This window comes from Clarias gariepinus, chromosome 6, assembly GCF_024256425.1.
Source record: "Clarias gariepinus isolate MV-2021 ecotype Netherlands chromosome 6, CGAR_prim_01v2, whole genome shotgun sequence".
Lineage (NCBI taxonomy): Eukaryota > Metazoa > Chordata > Actinopteri > Siluriformes > Clariidae > Clarias > Clarias gariepinus.
The window spans coordinates 30,042,954-30,070,370 of record NC_071105.1 but is presented as its reverse complement, the minus strand read 5'-3'; the positions used below and the strand labels follow the sequence as shown (position 1 = coordinate 30,070,370).

At 36.8% G+C, this 27,417-nt stretch overlaps 1 protein-coding gene across 3 annotated transcripts; it reads left to right on the top strand.

Annotated features, from left to right (window-relative positions):
* The first annotated feature begins 1,557 nt into the window (after positions 1–1,557).
* stx16 (syntaxin 16) lies at positions 1,558–17,216 on the top strand. 3 transcript variants are annotated; one of them, XM_053498733.1, is made up of 9 exons: positions 1,558–2,095; positions 8,569–8,580; positions 8,720–8,827; positions 11,328–11,468; positions 11,887–12,049; positions 12,810–12,898; positions 14,507–14,650; positions 15,187–15,267; positions 15,384–17,216. In XM_053498733.1, exons 1-9 carry the CDS (start codon positions 1,964–1,966, stop codon positions 15,483–15,485), a joined length of 972 nt encoding a protein of 323 aa, XP_053354708.1. In that variant the 5' UTR covers positions 1,558–1,963; the 3' UTR covers positions 15,486–17,216. The 3 variants fall into 3 exon arrangements, with proteins under 3 accessions (XP_053354708.1, XP_053354709.1, XP_053354710.1); XM_053498734.1 differs by lacking the exon at positions 8,569–8,580; XM_053498735.1 differs by lacking the exon at positions 8,569–8,580 and having other exon boundaries at positions 1,559–2,044.
* Positions 17,217–27,417: the final 10,201 nt, after the last annotated feature.

Here is a 27,417-nt window from a genome sequence, read left to right as displayed (position 1 = left end):
GAGCTAATGCATTGTGGATAAGATGTGCTCGTATCTTCTGGTTCTATTTAGGACTCTCACTGCTGCATTCTCTCTCTCACTAACTGAAGCTTGTTTATGCACCTAGTTAAACAAGCAGACAGTAAGACATTACAATAGTCCAACCTAGAGGTGATAAAGGCATGAACTAGTTTTTCTGCATCGTTTAGTGATGATATATTCCTCATCTTGGAATGTATGAAAGGCAGTCCAACTCAGTAAGAGATGTGTTTAAGCCTGCCCAGTTCTGTTATAGAAAATGTGACCCTGCCCCTGTATTATTGCCAAGGCCCTGTCCTTTTTTAAAAATATAAAATGCATATTTAATTATAGCCTTAAGGTACATCACATACCAATCCACAGTCGCTCCAAAAGGAAAATAGCATGCAGGTATGACAGGAAGCAGAGATGGAGGTGGCAGAGCTGAAGATGCTGCAATCTGCTTTGGGAGTGACAAGAATGAACAGGATTAGGGATGAGTCTATTAGAGGGACAGTGCAGGTAGGATGCTTTGGGGACAAAGTTAGAGAGGCCAAATTAGGATTGCCATGTGCAGAGGAGTGATGAGAGGTATATGGGGAGAAGAATGTTAGAGATGGAGCTGCCGGGCAAGGGGAGAAGAGGATGGCCCAGGAGGAGGTTTATGGATGCGGTGAGGGAGGACATGTACTGTAGGAGGTTGGAGTAACACAGGTAGACACAGTGTGGTAGAGTTACATGGAAATGCTGTGGCGACCCTCAACGGGAGCAGACGAAAAATGGAGTCTGATATCAGCTCACCTCTGGGTAGAGGGTTAGTTCACCGATAGTGATGGGAAGTTCGAATCATTTTAGTGACTCGGTTCTTTGAATCTCGTTCATCAAAATAAACAAATCTTTTTTGGAGTCATTTCGTTCATTTGATCAGAAATGAAATAATATGTTGCGTTTTCTGTAAAAAAAAAAAAAATCCCCCAATACGTCTACATACACAAATGTTGGCTATAGTTCCAGTCATGAAAATATTACAATGTAACCAGGGACATATTATAATGAACAGAATGAGCAGTCTCTTAAATCTATTGCACCGCATAGCGTCTGGGGGGTCACGTGACAAAAGAACGAACGACTCGGGACTCGCAGACTCATTGTTGAGAATCGTTCAATTCTGTTTCCTGTAAATAACCTACGGAGGTTTTGCGATGCTTTGCGCATGCGCGCCCAATAGAAAATGAACGAATCACTCTCCGAGACGACTCGTTCATCTGAATCATGTTAAAGATTCGTTCAAAAAGTACGAATTGTTCATGAACGACTCAACACTATGACTTTTCTGCCCGTACTCCAGTCCAGTAGGGGGCGAGAACACACCAAACAGTTGAAAGCCACCCGTCTTAATTTGAAAAAGTTTTTTTATTGTCTTAGGATATTTAGGATATAGCGATATTTAATTTATAGGCGTATCTGACATGAGCTATATTTTAATACATCATTTAAAATAGGTAGTAACAGTTTGCATTGATACCACAGACAAGTAGGAATGTGTCCGATTGGCTAACGCTTTTTCCCGGAAGTGTCCATGACGATCGTGCCGTGTGTGGCCTCTCGCTATTTCTTCAAACGTCTTTGTTTGGACCGGATATGATGATGTGAACTCATGTTTACGTATTACACACTTTAGTGACAATAACGTGGCATTTTCATGTTTAACGTTAAAAGGGACGCTAGATGCGTGTTACATTTCTTTATTATTGTTTTGGTGTACAAGCCTGCGGCGCAGAGGAGGCCAGTAAGGAGAGTCCAGCGGGCGTGTTGTTAATCGGCGGCTGCCCGCTCTATTGCAGGCTAAATCTGCTAGGATTGGGGTAGCTGTCTGTCTAAATCCTGTAGACGGAAAGCGATTGAGGGGCTGACAGCCATTATTTGATCGAGCTAACCTGCCCTCTCTTATGTACTGAAAGTAGTCATGGCAACTAGGCGCCTGACTGATGCCTTCTTATTAATGCGGAACAATGCCATCCAAAACCGGCAGATATTGGCTGAGCAAGTGAGTACATATGAGCCCCGTCGAACTCTGAATACACGTAGCAATGCTGCGGTGAGTCTCATGTTAAATGTCTGCTTTGGTTTGCTTTGCTTTGGTTTGGTTGTGTCATAGCTTGCTATCTAGTAAAAATCCTAGTCACCTGGTTTGTTGTAAGCTGACGCTGCTATAAACAAAAACACTGCCTTATATATAATTTATAATGTAACGTTAGTATAGCTAGCCGAGGATCTGTCTGTTCTTTATTTAACTTTAAGTGACGTTTAGTTTCTCTTCTTAAGCTCACTGTGTCTGGTTCAGTAACTTAAACACACTGTATTTTCCTATAAGTTGTGTGATCTAAGCATGATGCATGCCTACTGCACACAGGTTTTGTTGTTTATGTTTTGTTTATGATGTGTAAACAGGTGTGTACGTTTCTGAAACATTCTTAAAATAATATCACGGGTTATATGTAGATTTAGTGGTATGTTTTTGTCAGTGGTTTTCATATCTAGGGTTTGTGGCAGTAAGCATTCAGGGTATTGCCTGGGGTACTTGAACTTAAGGAAATTGCAGTTCACAGGGGCATTGATTTCTGGTTTGAGGCAAATATCCATCGATAGAGCATGTAGAATAGAAAGAATAGGAATACATACTGTATGGGAGTTAACATTACACTTATATGGCACTCAGTATAGTTTGGATAGAGACTGTTACCATGCTGGTTAAAGCGTTACCCACAAATGCCTGTTCTGTCACAGGCACATTCACAGACAGGGTGCTTTGCTCTATTTAGATAGTTATGTAGACTTGCATTTACATGCATTTAAAATGCTGAATTCGACTCACCTGATGTCATGAAACATGAATGCCTCCATAATCAATGTTTCCTCATTTCAATTTAATTTTTTATATAGCTCTTGTAACATGATCATTGTCCAAAGCAGCTTTACAGAATTAAAAGAGAATTAGAGGAATGAGTATGAAATGTGTGTAAATCAAATTGATCAGATTGTGCCTGATGAGCAAGCAGAGGGCGATGGTGGTAAGGAAAAAAAACTCCCTGAAATTCCAATAAGGAGAAACCCTAGAGAGAGAGGAAACAGACTCAACCCATCCTTAACTGGGTGATCATTTATAGCAGGAATTGATAGGCAGTCATGCTATTTTCTTAGCAACAATCTAGCCAACTAAACTGTATTGAGGGATGTATACACTCACTGAGCACTTTAACACCTGTTTACCGAATCATTCTTGGATTAGCCTGTCTAATCAGCCAATCATGTGGTAGCAGTGCATGATGACAAAATCATGCTGATACACTCAAGCAGCTTTAATGAATGGTTACATCAGTTATTATAAATGTGGGAAAATGTTATCAGAGTGGGGGGAAAATAGCAAAAATGCTGTGTAAATTTCCTGTGGCATAATTATTTGTGCCAAACAGGATGATTTATATACAAGTATAAATGCTGATATCACACACACAATCTCTCTCTGTGACCTATTATTACCAACTGTAATATCACAGTTATGATATAACTACAAGGATTGGACAATAACACTAAAACACTGGCCAATTTAATGTTTGAGGTTTTATGGCAAAATTTAACCAGCCTGGTGGCTAATCTTTATTGATTGCACATTCCACCAGTAAGAGCAGAGTGTGAAGGTTTAATTAGCAGAGTAATAGCACAGTTTTGCTTAAAATATTGCAATGCACGCAACATTAGAGTGGAAAAGAGGACACATTGGACACATTGTTGGTGCCCTTTACAGTATATCATAAATAGGATCCATCAGAAGAGTTACAGTAGTGCAAATTGCTCACAAATGCTGCCTGTAATAGAAAGGTGTTAGTTAACCCTAACCCTCTTTAAATATTGTCGCTGACAATTTTAGTCACTTCATGACCACAGTTTACACATCTTTTTAACATCCTCTTTCCAGCATATTAAATAATGCTCCAACCAAAAAGTTAACTTAAACTGTTTTTTTGCACCTGACAGTGGGATCAGTTGTTTTCAGTGACCTTCACAGTCACCAGATCTGAATCCAGTAGAACAACTCTGGGATGTGATAGAAGAGGAGATTTGCAGCATAATAGTGCACCTAAACAATCTGCAGGAATTGCATATTGTCTATCATGCCAATATGGACCAAACTGTCAAAAGAATGTTTCCAATGTCTTGTGAAAGCTATGCTGCATTAAATTCAGGCTGTTTTGAGAGCAAACATAAAGCCTGTTATATTAATCTAGGCGTCTAAATAAAGTGCTTGGTAGAGCACTATGGTAGATTTTTATAATGTATGTATTTATATGTAACATTGCAAAGTTATGGTATAGTAAAATAAAGGTATGCTTTTTCATTTATTATGAATTTAACCCCTAAACATACAGACAAACTTGTAAAATATGGCAAACAAACAAACATGCAAGCAACGCTACATCTAGCAAGTCCTCACTGACATGATGTCTTTTTCTTTTCTTTTGAATTAACCGAATTATTAAAGAAAATTACTAGGATTAGTTAAAGCAAGTCTGTGTTTACTCGTATTACAATGCGAAGCTAATGGTACAAATGCGATTGTCTGCTCTGTTACACACTGTATGTGGGTGTGTTTTCAAACCAGTTAATCTGGCACCAACAGCATTGCTACAGTTAGGTTACAGATGAAACATTTTCCTCTATTCTGATGTTTGATGATAACATTTGATGGGAGTTCTTGAATTATTTTTGTATAACTGTATGCATTGCGCTGTTGCCAAATGATTAGTTGCTTAGATTACTACATTAAGGTGGATGGAGTGTGGTTGAGTGTTTAAGGTTCCCACTTTTCACAACAGTCTGAAAAGAATATTGTGAAGAATAATAAAAAAAAAAACTGTTAAGAATCAAAAGGTAATAGTGGGAGTCTGCTTGATAAGACAGTGTTAACCCTTTCAAATTCCTGTTGAAGCCGAGTGAGAGTCATAGCTTTCACATGACTTCAAAATTTTGTCCTGTACATGCCTTTTCATTTTTTAAGCAACCATAAACTACAACTTGTTAGTAAACCTTGGCCATTTGGTCATTCCTGCAGTTTAAGTCTATCATAAGGTATCAGCTCAATCCATACAATTATTGAGGCATAGGTCAAGAGCTTCAGGTGATGTTTATTAGTGGTTTCATAAGTATTAAGGGAAAATGTGATTTCTGACTTTGACTGTGGAATGGCTGTTTGTGGCAGATTAAGGTGCTTTGTGGTATCTCTAGAACTGTATCATAGATCTTCAATTTGATAGAATTTTCGGCTTGTGATTTTTGTAGTTTGATTAAATGGAACTAGTGTTTACTGCCTAATTTACCTTAAGCAGCTATATTTCTTACAGGTATTAAAATTTTAAAAACTAGTATTTAATAAACAGGGAACTGCTGGGTGGTGATTTGTTTGACATGTCTTCTGCCCAGTCCACCAGGTATTGCACCAACCGTCCATAAACTGCCCAGTCCACTAGGTGACAGTATTGCACCAACCGCCCAGAAACTTGCAGGAGTATCTCTTTTTCAAGTTGCAAGTGGATTTATGTTTTCTGCTAAAGCCGTAATATTTTTTTTTTAAGGATTTAAATTAAATTAAATTATTGAATTAATTGAATCGGATGACAATATATTGACTTAATTAATTATATCTGACAATAAATTATAAGGCCCATAACCCTATCTGCTCCAGGGGCGCTGTATCATGGCTGACCCTGCGCTCTGAATTTCGCTGTGCAGTAATGTATACAGTGGGGCAAAAAAGTAAAAGCCTGTAACTTTCATCATAGGTATACTTCCAGTGTGAGAGACGAGGTAAGAAAAGAAATCCAGAAAATCACATTGTAGGGTTTTTTAAGAATTTATTTGCAAATTATGGTGGAAAATAAGTATTTGGTCAATAACAAAATTTTATCTCAATACTTTGTTATATATCCCTTGTTGGCAATGACAGAGGTCAAACTTTTTCTGTAAGTCTTCACAAGGTTTTCACACACTGTTGCTGGTATTTTGGCCCATTCCTCCATGCAGATCTCCTCTAGAGCAGTGATGTTTTGGGGCTGTCGCTGGGCAACACAGACTTTCAACTCCCTCCAGAGATTTTCTATGGGGTTGAGATCTGGAGACCCCCTCCAGGACCTCAAAATGCTTCTTATAAAGCTATGGGTGGTGTGTTTGGGATCATTGTCATGCTGAAAGACCCAGCCATGTTTCATCTTCAATGGCCTTGCTGATGGAAGGAGGTTTTTACTCAAAATCTCACGATATGAGGCTGAATTCAATCTTTCCTTTACACGGATCAGTTGTCCTGGTCCCTTTGCAAAAATAAAAGGCCCAAAGCATGATGTTTCCACCCGCATGCTTCACAGTAGGTATGGTGTTTTTTCTCCCCCAAACACAAAGTTCTATTTTGGTTTCATCTGACCATATGACATTCTCCCAATCCTCTTTTGGATCATCCAAATGCTCTCTAGCAAACTTCAGATGGGCTTGGACATGTACTGGCTTAAGCAGGGGGACACGTCTGGCACTGAGTTGAGTCCCTGGTGGCGCAGTTTGTTACTGATGGTAGCCTTTGTTACTTTGGTCCCAGCTCTCTGCAGGTCATTCACTAGGTCCCCCCGTGTGGTTCTGGGATTTTTGCTCACAGTTCTTGTGATCATTTTGACTTGCGTGGAGCCCCAGATCAAGGAAGATTATCAGTGGTCTTGTATTTCTTCCATTGTCTTTCCAGCCTGGTGCAGGTCTACTCGTTGGTCTTGGCTAAAGTGGAGTTTGGAGTGTGTCTGTTTGAGGTTGTGGACAGATGCCTTTTATATTGATAACGAGTTTAAACAGATGCCATTAATACATGTAAGGAGTGGATCGCAGAGGAGCCTCTTAAAGGAGAAGTTACAGTTCTGTGAGAGCCAGAAATCTTGCTTGTTTGTAGGTGACCAAATACTTATTTTACTGAGGAATTTACCAATTAATTCATTAAAAATCCTACAATGTGATTTTCTGGATTTCTATGGTCTCTCATAGTTGAGGTATACCTGTGATGGAAATTACAGGCCTCTCTAACCTTTTTAAGTGGGAGAACTTGCACAATTGGTGGCCTATTAAATACTTTTTTGCCCCACCGTATGTGACATATAGGCTTAACTTGTTAAAGTTAACTGGCTTGACTTGGAGTGGGGTTCCTAATTATTTGGTTAGTTGCTGTAAAATAAATTTTCAATTTAATATGAATAAAACAGTGATGCATAAATGTGAAAGTTGTTGTTTTTCGTGGGTATTTCCAATAGAAGCTGTTTGAATCTACAAAACTTGAGTTAATCCTAGCTACCCCCCTGTATCTAACCCACAGCATCAGTACAGAATGAGCTAAAACAAAAATACCACTACATATAGTCTAACAAATTTAGTTACGCCACTACCCACTTGGCTACATCACAGAATAAAGCAAGTCTAATTTTTTATAAGGCAGGCCAGGCCACTAGGATTTTCACAAATCTTTAGATGGCTAACCAGATGCCTCCAGAGGCTTGTGCAGTGGCCACTACGCATGATGGTCACTTCTGCCTTCTTCCCTTCTTACCCTGACGTGCCCATTGTTCTGTTATAAGTTCAGTCTGACCTCATCAGACAACATGAGCTTCTTTCATTGCTCTTAAGTGCAATCTTTATTGATCCTTGGAAATTCAAGCCTTTTTTTTGTAAACTTCACACAAAAGTTTAAGTAATCTCAAAATCCTTTTTTTTTTTTTTTAACAAACTCAACGCTAGTTGAGTGACAGTTCAACGCTATCGTTTCAGGTTTTGATATTGTGTTGAACAGTTCCTAAACCAGTTGCTTTCATTTCATTTCCTTTTTTTTTTTGCTTGATGCAGCCCAATAATTTGACCCTTCTAAAATGGCAAACCTTTATTTCCAGGAAGTGTACATAGACAGATAGTGTACTGTTTGGTGCTATCTGTGTGTCACTTGTGCTGTGCATTAATTTGACAGCCATTAAAAGGTTATTCATATAAATATTTTACATGCTGAACACTATGGATTTGAATGGCTGTTTTTGTCCTTATAGCCTTGTCGTCCTTGTTAGTTTAGCAGCACCTTTTTACGCTTTGTGCTTGCTCATCTTTACCTTGAACAGTTGCATGGATCTTTTTGGAATTGCCCACTGCAATGCTAGTTATCTGCTTGAAAATTGCATGTCAGTTGATCAATGTCTTAATTTGTTGGGAAAAATAAGTTTTGTTGTTTTAACTTATTGATGCAGTTTTTTTTTACGATATGAAATTATTATACAAAATCAAAGATGCCAACTGTTTGCTTCATCTGTTGAATTAAACCTTTTAACTTTTCTGATTTTTTTTGTCATAGTAAATTATTTCTGTATTCTGTTTCCTAAAGCTGTTGTATTTTTAATGATCTTTGCCTTTTGCTTTGGACTCATTTAATGTCATTTCTTCACCTGTCTACTACCTTCTCCTTCCTATCTCATTGGATGGCACTCTACTTGGCTCTGTCAATCAAATTAGGAGTATGATGAGGTATTGTACACGCATGTCGCATCTAAATGGGTGTAATTTTCATGTTTAACAACTATGATGTGCACAGTAAACTCCAGTAATGAAAGTGGTTGTTCATATCATAATCATGTGTGTTTTTTATTTTTTATTTTTTATACAGCTGGTTGATGATCGAATGGCTCTGGTGTCTGGAATTAGTTTGGATCCAGAGGCTGGCATTGGTGTCACTAAAAGGCTCTCACCCAAATGGATAGAGGGTGTGGATGAGGTAAAGTAGGTTTTTTGTGAACTAAAATAAGGAAGAGTATATATTTTAAAAATACCTATAAAAAAGAATTTCGTATAAACTAGGTCCATAGGTATTTGAACATTAATACTGTACAGCATTCATATTTTTGCCTCTGTATATCGCCATAGTAGATTTGCTATAGAGCAGTGAAGATTTGATTGCAATATAACCGTTCAGCTCTAGTCAAGCAAAAAATATTGCATTAACCATATAAGAATTACAGCCTTTTTCTCACACCCCCTGGATTTTTCACAGGCTCAAAAATAATTGGACAAACCAGTATAATTATTCACTTTAGGTTTCTTTGATACTTGAATGAAAAAAAGCAAGCTTAACTGGGTTTGTTCTCTAGCATTCTGGTACAATTTAATCTTGTATCAAAACTAAGCAGGCCTTTTTAGAGGACTCTGGTCTTTCTGTTCTTTTGTATTACTAGTGATTTGCATCTAGAGTTTATAGGTTTTGTATTTACATTCATATTAGACCATGATACTCCTACCTCTTTCAAAGAGTTTTTTGCTTGGGTACATGTTATTAAAGTTTTTTTTTCTTTTGTAGGGGTTTGTCTTCTGTGCTCTTCAGGGCCTTTTTGTTTTGCTAAGCTCGCGTGTGCATTCTTTCTTTTTAAGAATGTGCCAAATTATTAATTTAGGTCTGTTTTGTATTTTAAATACCTACAAATAACAGGGGGCACCACGGTATTTTTGAGGTTTTACAAAGAGCACTGAGGCAAATTAGCAATCGTAAACTCTAACCCGAGTTTTATTACAGTCATTTGTAACATTACAAAAATAATGTAATTATTAAAATGTAAAAAGAAGCACTGAAGGTGTTCTATGAACCTACTGCATGACCTTACTTGTCGTCATCTAGATTTTTAAAAATCATTTGGAATTACTTGATTGTAAATGACTGAAATAGCAAAGAACATAGTATTTCATTAAGAGATTTTTATTTGTAGAGTAAAACAGCAATACTGTAGCAGGGCTATAGATGCCTTTAGATGCCTTTTCTGCATCTTATGTTAAAAGAACTTTCGTTTTGGCATAAGTAAATTAGTGTTGGATTTTCAGGCCTAATAGTTCTTATCTGTTGAGCATTGTGTAATCTGCAACTAAAGTTGTTACAAGCTAAATAAGATAAATATTTATTGATCCCGGAGAAAACTGCATAGAATAGCAGTCACAGACTGTTGAAACACAATTACTTAAAGGTAAACAAGGGCATACAGTGGGAATAGTAATAATAAAGTAAGTACAAAAAAAGTTCCATTTAGATATCACACACACACACTAGTACAGATACGTCTTCAGATTTGTCCAAGTATTGTGTATACTGTGTGTAAGATTGTCCAGCAGCAGTGACAACAAACATATATGGTGGAAATTCACTCTTTCATCAGCAACAAGGAGGTCGACAAAACCCTGGCCCTGCAGGGACTCATTAAAGATCCTAATGGCTGCAGGTATAAATGACCTCCCATAACACTCTTCAGAGCAGTGAACCTCCCAGTCTATTACAGAATGTGTTTTTATTTCAATCATTTGTTTTGTTAAGAAAGCACAGAGTGGGTGAAAGTCATTATTTAATATGGTCTCTATTTTCTTTGTCCTTTGTTTGACCACCGTCTCTAGTGTATCCAGTCTGGTTCCTATGACAGAGCCTGCTTTCCTGAGCAGCTTATTAAGCCAGCTTAATATTCTTTTATTCTTATTTTCATTTTTATCTTGTAACTACTTATTCTTTTATTATTATTATTATTATTATTATTATTATTATTATTATTATTTAAATGTCTTAATAATCTGCACAGTCTGGAGTTTGGCGCAATTGAATTTCACTACTATTGTACTTGTTAAAAAAAATAAAAAATAATCGATTGCCATGTCCCACATTTACACCATTGCCCTTGCACACCACAGCATAGAAAAAAATTATGCTGAGTCTTCTACACTTCCGTAATATCTCGATTCCTTCATTTTAAATCCATTGTGTTGATGTACAGGGGCAAATAATTTTGGACCTGGCTGTATAATTCCCTGAAACAGTTTGTGTTTATTTCCTAATAATTGAAGTTTTGACCTTTTCATTTTATTTATCTTTTTTTTTTAACCTTTATTTTATTTTGCTTACACAATGATTGTGCAAATGAATTGCCTGACATTCCTTAATTTGTTGTCTATTATTGTCATGGCATTTTTTAGAGAATATTAAAATGAAATAAATATAAGAGGTATTCTAAAATAATATCTTCTCAACATTAGAAAAACATTGTTCTAATAAGTCATGAGGTGAGATGGGTTAAATGAAAAATGGTACAAGCCATCCAGCTTATAGTGAAGGCTAAGTAGTAGCTTAATTAACTGAATTTAATAAATAACATGCCAGTCACTGTTTTTATACTCAGAGCTTCGGATGGTGAGATATCGCTCTGCCTGGCTCCTAGTGGCTTTTTTCCATTTGTGTTTTTTTCCCATAGATTCAGTATGAGATTACACGGATAAGGCAGAAAATGAAGGAGCTGGCAAGTCTACATGATAGACACATGAACCGGCCGACACTGGATGACAGCACCAAAGAGGAGCATGCCATCGAGATCACTACACAGGAAATCACGCAGGTTAAATCCCATTCACTGTGTCCACAAAGGGCAGTTTTACTCAAAACTAAATGCAGTACACAAATTCAGCACCGATAATTATTTAGTCATTACACAAAAAGAAGAATTATAATTCTAGAATTAATTACATGTTAAATTGAAAATATTTGGATTTGCAGTTATATCTGTTATATCTAAAACAGCAACTTCGCTGGTCATTGTATTCAGAGTGCTATTCTTTATTGTTTTGGACATAGTTTAGTCATTAGGGAGTACTGATTACCAGATAACCACTGATTGTCTGTTCAGCTCTTTTTTTTAATGTAGCATGCAAACGATGAGGAAAAACTTATAATATTCAATGTGTAGATTAAGTTGTATAAGCAACTGGTAGTATTTTTTTCTGTTAAACATCTTTTTTTTTTTTTGGTGTATGTAGATGTTCCATCGTTGTCAGCGTGCAGTTGTGGGGCTGCAGTCTCGGTCTGGTCACTGTACAGAACAGGAGGGGAGGCTGCTGCGAAATGTCATCTCCTCATTGGCACAGAGCCTTCAGGATCTCTCAACCAACTTTAGGCACACACAGTCCAGTTACCTAAAGCGTAAGTGTTTATTCATACATTACATAAATTTAAAGCACATACAGTTTAAACCATTGGAACTCCTGGCTACCAGCATAAGTAATTTTGCATTACAGACTAACATAAGACCACAAATGATCTCTAAACTGTTTTAGCTACTATGCTAACATTAAAACGCTAGTGGCTGAGAGGTGTTTTGTTGTGTTTTTCTCTTGTGTATATTTAAATTGTTTATATTGCGTTGAAGTCATTTCTTTTGCTTCTTCAGTCTTTTGGTTTTAGACCTATTTTTATTTCATTTGTATAAAACACTTTTTTTTTTTTTTTATCATTTCCATAATATTTCTTCAAACCGAGGGCACAGAAATATATGGAGAGGCTGGAAGACTTGGGGTGCCCCACTAGTAGTCTCGTACTCGTACTGTACCCACTAGTAAATTTTATTTAAGTCACATTTTAATACATAAATCCATTGTAGATTTTTTTTTATTTATTTTGTTTTTTTTTAAGATATTGCCTACAGCAAAAAAAGTTATAAATAATCTGTATCTTGCAATAGCCTTTTACTACTAGAGAGGGCAAAACCTTACATCAAACAGCTTTAATGTAGCAGAATAAACCAAGACACTTATTGTATGCATTCATTATAATTTTATTACAGGGCAAAATGATTCTTTTTATAAATCTTAGACAATCATCATAAATGGCAGGTTCCAAAACAGAATAATGCTTTTACACTGTTTGCTTTGTTTTCTTGCAAACTTTTCTCACTTTATCTCAGGCATGAAGAATCGTGAAGAAAGGTCCAAACACTTCTTTGATTCTGGGCCTTTGATGGAGGAAGATGAAGGCATAGCACTACATGACCGGGTAAGAAGGATAGCAGTGGAGATGTCATGATAAAATTTTTTTCATAATGTTGATATATATATATAATGAAACCTGCTGATGTTGATATCTATCTAATATTTGTACAAAGATCAAAGTCATTAACTTGTGATTGTGACCTCAGATATGCAGCCTATAAGTTATGCTAATCCTTTTGCTACATTTGGCAACCTGAGAGACACTAACAACTGCTGTTAACACCAAATGATGTAGAAAATCAAGCAATGTGTGGTCACTAATTCCCTGATTGCATGCAGAATCCAGGCTGAAATCAGGAACTCCATAACTCCATCTCTGTTCTTTGTTATTAAAACTGTCACTGTAGCAGCCAATATTCTAGGTAATAAAAAGCATGGCCCTTTGTGTTGTGTTAGTACTGGCGTGATTGGCATGTGCTTCTTGAACAAAAAGGGAAGAATGTGGAAGCCGAGATATTGTCCATGTTTTACTGCAGAGGGCATATAAAAAAGGGGAATCTTTTAGATCTGTTGCCAAATGCAGTAATGTTTATTCACAATTTGCAGTGTACAGAGAAGATATTTGGGTTTCTAAAATTTCAGAAATGATCAGAAATAACTATCTTGAATAAACCCTGGCCATCTTGTGGTGGTGCTTTTCTCCTGATTTTATTTCAGCTCCATAGTTTCTACTTCTGACATTGATTATGCATGCATTTATACAAGGTTGTTTAAATTTATAACCAGCCACTTATGTGCTGATATGCCAAAAAATGCTGCTAATATCTCTTGCATTTGGGCACTGTGCTCACATCTACTGTGCATTTTAGTGCAGCTAGGGTATACCAGCTATGAACCGCCTATAAGATACAACACAACTTTGTCTGATTGTAAAGCTACACGTAACACATTTTCCAAGATGTATTCCAGTAGTTGGACCAACAATTACTGATGCTCTTGTCAACCATCTCGAGCCTGGGCCAAGCATCCAGGCCCTGTACCTGTATTCCTTTGATTGTGCCACAGCTCAGCTTGCTAATTTTTCCTAGCATGCATTGCAATCAGGTGGCATTGCTACCAGCAGCAGTTCTTCTGTAGTATTCTATAGGTATCATAAATGACATTAGGTTGCAGTTAAATCAAGGGCTTGTGTAAGGGCTTAATCACAAAATCTATAAGCTTATGATAATTTCTTTGTTTTCACAGCACCACACTGCTGTATATTAACACAAAGGGCCATTTGTCTGCTCGGAGTATGGAACAAGTTTTGATGAATCTATTACGTCACAATCACCCATGTGGCAAGTCGGTGAATTCTCGCTGGTCGTAATGATCTTACCACAGCTTTTAAATAAAATCTTTTCCAGGAGTTATTCGATACTTCTCGTTTCTGCTACTAGGCAAAATAGGAATGGAAAGGAGTATGAGTGACATATTTTAGGCTGTATACACAGGGTCATGACCACAAGTTAACAATTTTGCTGTTAGTAATCATATGGAAAATGAGTACATGGGAAAACCAATTACGGAAGAAAGAAAAACGTCATTGTTCAGGAATGTAAGGATATACAAATAGCTGTTTTTACTTCTCCTTCTGTCCATGGTGTTTGCACACTTTTTCTCTCTCTCTCAGGGTTTTACAGATGACCAGCTTGTCCTGGTGGAGCAAAACACAGTAATGGTGGAGGAGAGGGAGCGAGACATCCAGCAAATTGTGCAGTCCATCTCTGATCTTAATGAGATTTTCCGAGACCTTGCTGGCATGGTAGTAGAGCAGGTCAGTGATTTTTTTTTTTTTACTATTATTTTTTTTTTACTTTGCTAGAGAATGTTTTGCAACTGAATATTTACAGTTATGATCAGAGGATTATATACATTCATTATGAACTCATCGTGTTATGGCAGTATTGGACTTGGAATTAAGAAAACTAGAAGAATTTGTGAGAAAATGAAAAAAAAAATGTTTGAGGCTGTTGTTTCAGCAGCTTCCAGTCATGGGCATTGGTGGTTCCTGGCAATTAGTGAACTTTTTGGACATAATTCTAAAATATTTTGCTGCAAAAACAAGGCAGCTTATTAGTTAGCCATTTTTTTCCCACTTGTAACTAATGTTAAATTCCCCCACGCTATCATTCCATTTTCAATAATATTTGATTGCTTTCCATTGCTCATGCAATTTTATTCAGTGTAAGAATGATAAGTTTGTTTCATGTGGTCAACACAAAATGCCTGGGATCCCGTTGTTTGTATCATCGGGCTGTTTGTCTTTGACAATGAAGAGGCAGCTTATCTGTTTTCTTATCTGTGAAACAGGGTACAGTTCTTGACCGAATTGACTTTAATGTGGAGCAAGCCTGCTTTAAAACGGAGGATGGACTGAAACAGTTACAAAAGGTAATGACCATTACAGAAGAAATACACATATTTAGTATTGCCTTCTTTATTAATAATATCATCAGTTATACGCTCACTGCTGTGTATTAACAGTCGTTTTTTTCTGTTTCCTTTAGGCTGAACAGTATCAAAAAAAAAATCGAAAGATGCTGGTGATTTTAATCCTGTTTGTCATAGTTATCATTCTAATACTTGTTCTGTTTATGACAAAGTTTTAATAATGCAGTTTATGTGTACCCAAATTTGTGTGATCTATTCTCATATACTGTAAATGCAATATAAAGAAAGAGCACCAACTAATTTTCTTCTTGTGCAGGAGTTGATAAATCCAGTGTCATTAGCAGGGTGCAGTGTCCCTTAAAAGCAAGCCAGTCCTTGAATTAATTTTTATGATTGTCTTCTAGTTGTCTTTGTCTCAGTAAGGACTGGATGTGTATGTTCTGTAAAATGACAGCTTCTAGTTTAATCCTGTTGCTATACAGAAGAGCAACCATCAAATGCTACCCAAAAGCTAGAAGCATTGTTTTGTCCTTTTTTAATAAGCAATCATATTTCCTAGTTCTAATGTGCACACTCCAGTATTTTTACAAACCGATCCTTAACTTGATTCCAGAATTTACTTAGTGAGTAGGACGAATTGGGCATGCCCTGAAATTTATAACATTGTTTTAGTAACTTAAAACATGAGGAAAATAGTTTTATGAGTGACCAAATCTTCTCTTGATCATGAGAGACTTGAGAGCCGAATAAGATTGTGGAATTTAATCATAACTTTTTTCAAACTGGTTTGGATGTTATTTGCCAGTTGAATTATGTTTTTTGAAAACCACACTTTTGGGATTTATTCAAATTTACGAGTGATGCCCAATTCCCCTCACCCCATTATCCTAGCTCGGCAAGCTTTTCGGAAGGGTTGAATATGTGACTGTGATTGGAATTATTGTACCTGTCTGTATCTGATTAACAACCTGCCACTTAAGTTAAGCTGACCTTTGACCAAACACAACTCAGGTCTGTGTATGTGACTATACTACTACTGCGTTCTGTTCAACATGAAATTAGAATGAAAATTCAGTTATTTATTTAAAATACAAGAATACCACAGGGCCCTAATTGAAGTCTCCATACGCAGGGGAAATTAATAGAATTGAGCAATTACATGCATAACAGTTCATCATGAGTGGAAAAGACAACTCTGTGTGTATTTACAAATAGATGGCAATCATGTAGAGAATATATTGTAAATAGCTGTATTTCACTAAAAGTATTAATTTCCCCAGTAAATGAAGACTTTTGGGAAACCCTGTCTGTGGCTAAAACTATGTGGACACCTGACCATCATACCCACTTGTGATTGTTGAACATCCCATTCCAGATCTACTGTAGTTCTGCCTTTGCTGCTTTAACAGCCTCCATGCTTTAAAGGAGCTTTCCATAAGATTTTGGAATGTTCAGTTAAAGGTGTTCGGTGGAGTTGAGGCCAGGGCTCTATGCTGCCCAAGTTCTTTCATGGCGACTTTGACAAATTATGTGGTTATGGAGGTAAATTCATGCACAGGAGCACTGTCATGCTGAAACAGGTTTGGGCTGGTCCACATACTTTTGGGCATACAGTATTTGTGTGTGAGTGTCGAGGGTATTTAGTGTATATATGAAAAGAGGTTTTATGTTTTTCTGTTCAATATTGTTTTTGTTTTTTTAATTGAATCTTATTATTTTATGAAGAGGATTATATGTGCACCAAAACTTTATGAACTTCCCACATTTTGAAAAGACAGATCTTTATGGTAAGAAAAATGACAGGAATTGTTAATCATGGTTGTAGCATTTGTTGGCGTTTGTTGATTTTTTGAGGTTATGTGAAGAACTGCTGCATCAGTGTGGAAATATATCTGATATTTTCTAAAAACTGATAGTTTTGGAGGAAATTAAACATATTATACAAGTCACTTTGTGTGGTTATTTCTAAGATACATCTTAGAAAGTAAGCACAGATGATAACGTTGATAAGTTTGCCTTTTAAAATTCTAAATTCTATAATTCTTAAAAAAAAAAAAAAAAAACTCTCACCTAAAGAATTATTAGGAACACCATACTAATACGTTGTTTGACCCGCTTTCGCCTTCAAAACTGCCTTAATTCTATGTGGCATTGATTAAACAAGGTGCTGAAAGCATTCTTTAGAAATGTTGGCCCATATTGATAGGATAGCATCTTGCAATTGATGAAGATTTGTGGGATGCACATCCAGGACATAAAGCTCCCGTTCCACCACATCCCAAAGATGCTCTATTGTGTTGAGATATGGTTGAGGTACAGTGAACTCATTGTCATGTTCAAGAAACCAATTTAAAATGATTCGAGCTTTGTGACATGGTGCATTATCCTGCTGGAAGTAGCCATCAGAGGATGGGTACATGGTGGTCATAAAGGTCAGAAACAATTCTCAGGTAGCCTTTGGCATTTAAACAATGCCCAACTGGCACTAAGGGGCCTAAAGTGTGCCAAGAAAACATCCCCCACACCATTACACCACCACCACCAGCCTGCACAGTGGTAACAAGGCATGATGGATCCATGTTCTCATTCTGTTTACGCCAAATTCTGACTCTACCATTTGAATGTCTCAACAGAAATCGAGACTCATCAGACCAGGCAACATTTTTCCAGTCTTCAACTGTTCAAATTTTGGTGAGCTTGTGCAAATTGTAGCCTCTTTTTTTTTCTATATGTAGTGGAGATGAGTGGTACCCGGTGGGGTCTTCTGCTGTTGTAGCCCATCCGCCTCAACAAGGTTGTGCGTGTTGTGGTTTCACAAATGCTTTGCTGCATACCTCAGTTGTAACAAGTGGTTATTTCAGTCAAAGTTGCTCTTCTATCAGCTTGAATCAGTCGTCCCATTCTCCTCTGACCTCTAGCATCAACCAGGCATTTTCGCCCACAGGACTGCCGCATACTGGAGGTTTTTCTCTTTTCACACCATTCTTTGTAAACCCTAGGAATGGTTGTGCGTGAAAACCCCAGTAACTGAGCAGATTGTGAAATACTCAGACCGGCCTGTCTGGCACCAACAACCATGCCACGCTCAAAACTGCTTAAATCACCTTTCTTTCCCATTATGACATTCAGTTTGGAGTTCAGGAGATTGTCTTGACCAGGACCACACCCCTAAATGCATTAAAGAAACTGCCATGTGATTGGTTGATTATATAACTGCATTAATGAGAAATTGAACAGGTGTTCCTAATAATCCTTTAGGTAAATGTGTATATATATATATATATATATATATATATATATATATATGTTGGAATATATGTTGAAATTTTGCAAAATTAATATTTTCTTTTTCAACATAAAGCTTATTTAAGTTTGCCCAGGACATGTAGTTATTCAAATATTCATGTTTCAAATTATGTAAATTTTTTTGGAACATCCTGTATGTTTAAGGTGCAAACTTAAAATGATGTAAAGTTTATGATCAGTGAGATTAAAAAGGCAACAATAGCTTCCAAACAAAACCGGTTTAAATACATTTGAATACCATAAGACAGTTGTGCCTGGGGAGGGGAGGGGAGGGGAGGGGAGGGGAGGGGAGGGGAGGGGAGGGGAGGGGAGGGGAGGGGGTGGCCTTGGGGCAGGTGAGTTAGTGCTGTTTACGGCTCAGTTCATGAGGTTGAAAGAGCCTTAGTTTTGGTTGATTAAAAAAAATGCCTGAATGGTCGGTTTGCCTGTGCTGGTTTCTTCAAAAGGGCCTGGTCGGTGGCAGGCCCAACAAGCCAACCTGGCACATAAAACAGACCTGAAGTGTATAGTAGATTAGGGCAGTGTCACAATGGGGGTGTCATTTCCCAGTCACAGCTCCAGGGTCCCTGGTTCTAGACTGAGCTTCAGTTATAACGTGCATTCAAAAGAATTCATGGCCTTGCAGAATAGGTTATGGGAAAATTTGTTTAATGAAACTTATTCTCATTGATGTATTTGCACAGTATTGCAATGTGGTATCCCTGTATCTGGAAAAGATGCTTGAAATTTTCCACAAAATAAATTTGTGTATTTATCGCCAGCTTTAAAAATGTGCTTCACCAGAAAAACACATTCCTTTCTAGTTAACATTTTCACACAAAAATACACGGCCGACATTAAGCAAAAAACTCCTTGGATACTTGCAACTTAAATTTCATGCTGAAACAAACTAAATAAGAAAATATGTATTTGCTTTTATGTCTGAATAAACCGATTGAAAAGTCACATGATTTAAATGGATTTCCAGCACCGAAAATCCATTGTATTAAGCTGTAATACTAAATATATTTGTGGACAAGAGGGAAGACAATGCCATGCTTGTGTGCTTCCCTTCCTTTAAACACAGAAATAACCAGCTGATCCAAGAAGACAGAAGGAGTGAAGAGGATAAGTTGGTTCTTTCCACATGGGGAATGTGGGGAATGTGTGCACTTGGGCATTCTAAAATGTTGGGATGGTTTATCTTACTGCGGCGTGAATGCACAATTAGATTGTGATTGAGATGCGACATGTGAACTAAGATGGTTAAAATTAACATGTCCTCACAAAATTTACTTTACACAATGACCAAGTTATATATATAGTGGAATCTTGGATTGCGAGTGCCTCGGTCTGCTAGTATTTTGCAGGATAATATTTAACTCTGTAAACAGACGAGATCTTCTCCCATGCTCGGTCTCACTCTCTCACTCATACAGTATAGTCAACATAAACTGGTGTGTGTGTGTGTGTGTGAGAATGAAAGTCGTCCTACACACTAGCCCCCTTCCTCCTCCTCTCCTCTTTCTGGCTCTGTTGACAAGCTGGTGTGTGTTTGTCCATGTGTCTGTATGTGCGCGCACTTATGTGGGTGAGAGTCTCTATTGTGAAATTGTTGTGTGTGTGTGTGTGTGATACTCCCTCCTCCCCCCCTTCCTACTCTCCCCTTTCTAATCTCAATCACTACAGCCACAATTATTTTTAAAGGTAAAGTGCAGATGATTTTGTTTTATTTTTACCTTACATTTTGTATTGTAATTATTTTTATATAAATATTTTTGGGTTGTGGAATGAATTGTTGAAGTTTTCATTATTTCTCCTAGGAAATTAGCTTTGATATATGAGTGTTTTGAGATACAAGCGGGCTTTTGGAACAATTATGTCGCAAAGTGAAGTCTTAGTAGATGTAATAGCAGAGAATCTCAGTAGGTGTGATCGCTTTAAACTTGACTTAGCAGGGCATCAGCGCATCAAAACACGATTGAAAAATAAACATGATGCATAACTATCGTCACCATGGCGACCTGATGTCACTTCCCAGTGTCTTGCGCTGTTAAATAGTTTCATATTTTGTTGTATTTAAACTATTTACAGTATGTAATATGTTTATATTTCAATAATATATTAATAGTAAACCTTATCTTACTACTATATGTACAGCAGTGACAGCTGGTAAAAAATGTTGTAGATGTGCTACACTGACTAAACACAAGTAGTTCAGATTCTTACTTATGAGTCTTAAAATAAAAGACACCGTATGTAGGCCTACCCACTCATCTACACACACTTATTATTTATCTATACCGCCTTATCCTGTATACAGTGTCGCGGAGACCTGGATCCCAGGAAACTTGGGGCACCAGGTGGTGTAGACTCTGGATGGGTGCCAATCGCAGGGCACACACACACACTCATTCACATACTACAGGCAATTTGGAAACACCAGCTCACCTTATCTGCAGGTCTTTGGACTGTGAGAGGAAACTGGAGCACCTTGAGGAAACCCACCAAGCACAGAGGCGGGAATTGAACTTGAACCCTGGAGCACTGTGCTGCCTGCAGGCCCACCGTATATGATAATAGAGAGCATTTCATTTCCATTTTTACTAAATTAAGACTGATCAACATTAATAATTTTTGTTATTAATAATAAGACATTTTTACTTTAATTTATCATATATATGAAATGCCTAATAAAATTATTCTGATACTATTTATGTCCCAGATAAAAGACTATTTATGTCCCAGAGAAAGAATACAGTTCCTCTGTGTCAGTTTTATAGCCTAATCATTTTCTTTTCATTAGCGTAGAATACATTTCACATTTCAAGTTTGTTAGTAGTTTGCATTTAAATACATACTGTACTTTACAGAATGTAGTGAGACAGTGTTACCTTTTGTGTGTGTGTGCAACAAAACTTAAAGTTGACGAAAACACAAAACAGCCCCACATTATAGCAAAAACCAAAATATAAACTACTGTCTGAATAAGAGAATCCCACTGAATAAGGAGGCATGTAAAGGTTATTACTGGGTTAGATTTTAGATCAACTTGGCACATTAATTATAGCTGTTACACAGAGACTCTGACAACATAATTATATCTGACTAATGATCGGTCAATACAACCTATGACAACACATATACTTTAATTTATTGTATTTAATTGCAAGCTGCTAACCGACACCATGGGAAATATACACTATGCTTAATAAAAAAAATATTAAGGCTGTAAACTAACACTTGCCCTGGTTATTCATTAACAACCTGCTCGCTTGTATGGGGGACTGAATTTCCTTCTGGTGTGAAGCAATGTCACATTTGACCCTTGATCAAAAGAAAAGAACTTAGTGGTACTAAGATACAATAAGTACTAAGTCTCACCCCCATGTAAAAAGAAATATAAAATATAATATAATACTAATGCAAACTGAAGAATAAAAGCAAAGCAACTATTTGAAAAGAAACATAAAGTTGATCAGTGATCAAGAGTATAATACAAATCAGCAATTTGCAGGTTGTAGTTTTATTCATTCATAAATATATATTTTATATAAAAAGTTCATTTTATATAAAAACTTAGGAAACTAAGTTTAGATTTTTTTCTGCACATAGAACTGTAAAAAAAAAAAAAGAAGAAGAAGCACATTGTTTCTTGTGACTGGTGACTTACAGTCAGAGCTTAAAACACTTAATTATGGTTAAAGCTAGACTATATTGCCCACAATGTTCACCTAAAAGAACATCCTTCTTTTCCATGAACAGTATGGTACAAAAAATGCAAAAAAAAAACAAAAAACGCATTCATCATGGCATTGTTTCAACAACCTCATGCACAACATTTATTTCCGTCCAGTAGTATTATTTTTTATCCCAAGTCCTTGTATTGATAAAGCACTCTGTAACGTCTTCTCCAGCGCATGAGAAAACTTACAATAGGGTTAAGGGTAGGACTCAGTGAGGCCAATTTATGTATGGAAATGATTCTTCACATACAGTATATTTTGGATGTTGGCAAAGATGTATTCTGTTTGAGAAGGGTCCAATTCTTTGCTTGCATCAAGCAAAGAAAACAACTAAGAAGACTGCTGAAAAAAAATGGGTGAGGGACTGTAAAACACATTATTCAAACCTGGAAGGATAGTGCTGGAGCAAAACATCTTGAATGAGTGTGATTGGCGATCACTTAAGCACTTCGTGACATCAAACCCTAAAAAACTAAATTAGAACTCACTGCTATGTTTAATAGTGAAAGTAAAGCATCTCCACACATACAATGTGTGCGAAGACAACTCAAGGGTTTAGACTAAACTGCGTAGCCTTAAGAACACCAGTTATCAGTGAGACTAATTGGAAAAAAAGGCTTCAGTTTGCTGGGGATCATTGGAAAAAAGGCCATTATGTGCCCAAAAATTATGTCAGCTGACTAACTGCATGATATTTTTTTTCCCTTATCACACAGGCAAGATAACAATGGCAGCATTAATGGTGCTCAAATGATAAAAGAGTGGTACATAATAAATAATGTGGGCTTTATAAACAATTGGAGTATGTTTGAGGGAAAACCTGGGCTGTTAGGGCGGGACGATGTTCATCCCACTCGGGAAGGTGCTGCTCTCATTTCCTGTAGTATAACTCATAGTCTCAGAAGAGGCCTAGTTAATCAGTGACAATCTAGAGCCCAGGCCAGGGAGCAGACAGACAGGCTAAACCAACCGTCTGCTAGCTGCATAGAGTCATCACTCAGGGTTCATCATATTGAGACTGTAACTGTTCCCCGAGCTAAGAACAAATTTAGAAAGACTCAGAAAGTCTGTTTTAGTAATGTAATTTATAGAGAGACTAAAAATTCAAAGCACACTGAATACACTACCTGATCTGAAGCTAGGACTGTTAAATATTAGATCTTTTACATCTAAAGCTAAATCTTAAGTTATTGTTAATAAACTAGCACAGATCAGGAGTTTGATATACTCTGTTTAACAGAAACCTGGATTACACAGGACGAGTATGTAGCTCTAAATGAAGCTAGTCCTCCTGGATACAGCTACATACACCAGCCTCGGCTAACTGGTAGAGGAGGAGGCGTCGCAGTTATTCACAATCAGAGACTGACTATCATACAAAAGCACGGACACAAATTCTCTATAGTACCATAAAAAGTGTAGCTAGAAATATGAAGTCAGCTCAGTCGATCCCACTTGGTATCATTTACAGACCTCCAGGGCCGTGTTCCTCTCAGTGCAGATTTCCTCTCAAACCTAGTCATTTCTGGAGACAAAGTGTTAATTGCTGGAGATTTTAATATTCATTTTGAGAATCCTGAAGACCCTCTGAGAACAGCAGTTATGTCCATACTGGATTAGTAGGAGTAAATCAGTGTGTAGTAGGACCCACTTATAAAGCAGGTCACACTTTAGATTTAATAATATTCTTCGGATTAAGTATAAGAAATATAACCACAGAAATAATTTCACAGTCCATAGTTATCTCAGATTACTATCTTGTCTCAATTAAAGTGTGTACGCCGCGCTACCGTACTAAACGTACATTCACATCAACTACCACACAGAGCTTTATCAGTAAATCAACTTTGATTGGATCGCCATCTGACTCCACAGAACTCGGATCAGGCGACTGAATATCTAGAGTCAACATTTCGTTATACCTTAGATAATGTAACTCCAGTTAATGTACACTCACACACACTTTTAAACAGACCGCTCGGAAATTAGAATGCAAATGGGACAGTTATACGTCCCAGCAAAACCAGATGAGAAAAAACAGCTGACTAAAGTTGAGCAATGTGTGCAGGACATGAGAGACTGGATGTTAATTAATTTCCTTCTGCTTATTCCTGATAAGACAGGGGTTCTAGTCATAGGACCACAAGCAGCTAGAAGCTTTTTGATCAAACTGTATCTTTAAATGGCCTTTCTGTTCCGTTAAGTGTTCTCTTCTCTTACCTCAGAAATATTGCCAAGATAAAGAATATATTGTCACTAAACGGTGCATAAAAACTAGTTTATGCTTCTTTTGTAACTATTGTAATGCCTTACTGTCTAGTTGTTCAACTAGATGCATACTGTAAACAAGGCTCAGTTAGTCCAGAATGCGGCAGCGAGAGTCCCCACTAGAACCAGAAGATACAAGCACATCACCCTTATCTTATCCACACAACACTGGTATGTTTAGATGCAGTCAAGTGCATCGGTGAAGTGATTGGTCGCATCTCAGGGAGCCCTCATGTCTGTTTCCATCTGGCTCTCAATTTTTTAGAGTTATAGTCCTGCCGGAGTTCCTGCTTACACAGGATACATATACAATATACATTCATTTTATACATTGTTTGAATGTGACCATACTCAACTGCCTCCTTTCTCTCTCTCCCTGTCTCTCTGTCGAGCTATACATGTCCCTCTGCCCTCTGGACCTGTCTGACTCGTCCTGGTGCCTCGCTTCTGGTTGGAGATCTTGTCGCTTGGATGCCCCGTTTTCTACAGTCTACCCAAGCCTCCAATAACGAACTGGACTATATTTTAACTTTAATGCATCTGTTTAAAACTCCTGTTATACTGAACTTTCAGCCTCCTAACACACTGTATGACTGCAGATCAATCCCTGCTATCCGTTTTTACCCAAAAGAGGATGGGTTCCCTGTTGAGTCTGGTTCCTCTCAAGGTTTCTTCCTACTGCCATCACAGGGAGTTTTTCCTTGCCACTGTCGCTGTCGTCCTCGGCTTGCTCATCAGGGACAATCTTATAATTTGGATTTACACACATTCACATTTCATACAAACTTAAATATTTCTTTTGATTGTGTAAAGGTGTTTTTAATTAACAATTTCAATTGTGAATATACTAACTGGTTAGGAGTTCTCAGGAAATGCTGTTTGGGCTGAGACACGGAGGAGAGATGTTTTGGTAAGAGTGAATTACACAGAGCTTATTAAAAGATATAATTTGGGCAAAAATGAAATACTTTATGTGACAGATCTTGTATGGTATGCAACTGGTCCATCAACAAACATTTTATATGATGTATCTAGAGATACTAAAGTAAGCACTACCTAACGTTTTTTATGATCTGGGTTTGGCTTACATGAACCAAAAGCATCACAGCATTAAGACTAGTTACAATAGTCACAACATACAATATAAATATTCATTGCATTGTGAGGTTATTTGCAATATAATTATTGCTTTCCTTTAAAACACCCAAAAATTTTCAAAATTAAATATATAAATATTACTTTGAACATGCCTACAGTACAAACAAGTGTTTTCCAAAAGACCCACACTCTCATTATTGCATTATAATATTTAATGTTCATAATAGATTCAGGGTTGTGGGTTCGAGTCTTGCCTCTGGTGTTTGTAAATGCAGATTGCTTGTTCTTCCCATTTTTCGTTGGTTTCCTCCGGGTACATGTGAATGTGTGTGTGACTTTGGCCTGTGATCCCCAAAAGAGGGTTCCTTGCCTTCTACTTTGAGCTTACTGTGACCCTAAACAGGATAAGTGATATGGAAATTGAATGAAAAAAATGGATATTTAAGCTCTAAATGGTAACTTTGATTTAAAGACCTGTAAAAGTAATATCAGATTTCCGCTAATATGCAGTTAATTACTCCTTCTGTATCTCAAGTAATGCGATTTTAATTGCAATTTTGGCAGTGTTTATGGCTATCAAAAGTGCAGCCAATTTGGTTCTTCATGTATGCCTAACTGATTCATATTTTGTTTAAAGGTAGCCAGGATTTTGTTGATTGTTGATGGTACATTATTATTTATATTGGGGTTTAGGCTGTATAAATTGTTTTTTAATTTAAATAAAAAAACTACTACTTTAAATTAAACCTACCTGATTAATGATTGAGATAAAATTCTATAAAATTTCTAATGAGACAACGTAATACCTTTAGATAATATTTCATCAGAAATTTTGCTCCATAAGGTATGAAATGCATTTGTTTTCCACAGAAACAGAAACAACCAAGTTGTGTATACCCATGTACAGAAATATATTTAAAATAATATGGTGTGATTCTAATAATATGGTGTGACATTGTGATTAACTTTAAATCAATAGCCAAATCATAAAGTACTGTATATTTTACTTAAGTTACAGGTTTTAAGAGAGCCAAATTCAATAAGTAATAAGTAATTAAATCAACCTGCAAGAATCACCAAACAAAGTCAGAAAAGTCACGATTTTTCAGTTTTTTGGGATACAAGAAGTAGATAATTACCCATAATTTTATGATAAAATGTATGCACCAACATTTTTTTATCAAGCAAGGTTTACTTATTAATATAGGCTATAATTAATACTTTGTTGACTTTCCTTTAAGCAACAATCTGCTTAATTATGGAGCAAGAGAGTTATTGTTAATATATTTTTGATAAGCACAGAGACAACTTTCAGAACGCCCAGGTTAAGCAGGTTGGGGTAACTCTTTTCTCTAAATTTAAGTACAATTATTTTATTGGTAAAAAGGGTATTTCATGATATCGACCAAATCCATCTCTGGTATGATCCAGCCTCTTTAAAAATCTCTTTTAAAAAATCGCTTTCCAGGCATAATTTAACACGGGTATATTAAAATCTGAAAAGAACAAATAATCATATAATAATCACATTTTTTGCCGCATTTATATATCATAAAACTATGGGAGTCAATTTACTTCTTGCATGTCTGTCTATGTATTAGTTTGTAACTACTACATTTTCAAAACTTTTTATGGTTATAATAAACCTGTAGGTATGAGGCATGAAAGGAAAAATGAAAACGTACACTAAAATCATGTATAATAAAAAGAGTCAGGCAGAGTGCATTTTGATACTGAAAATCTCATGGACTTA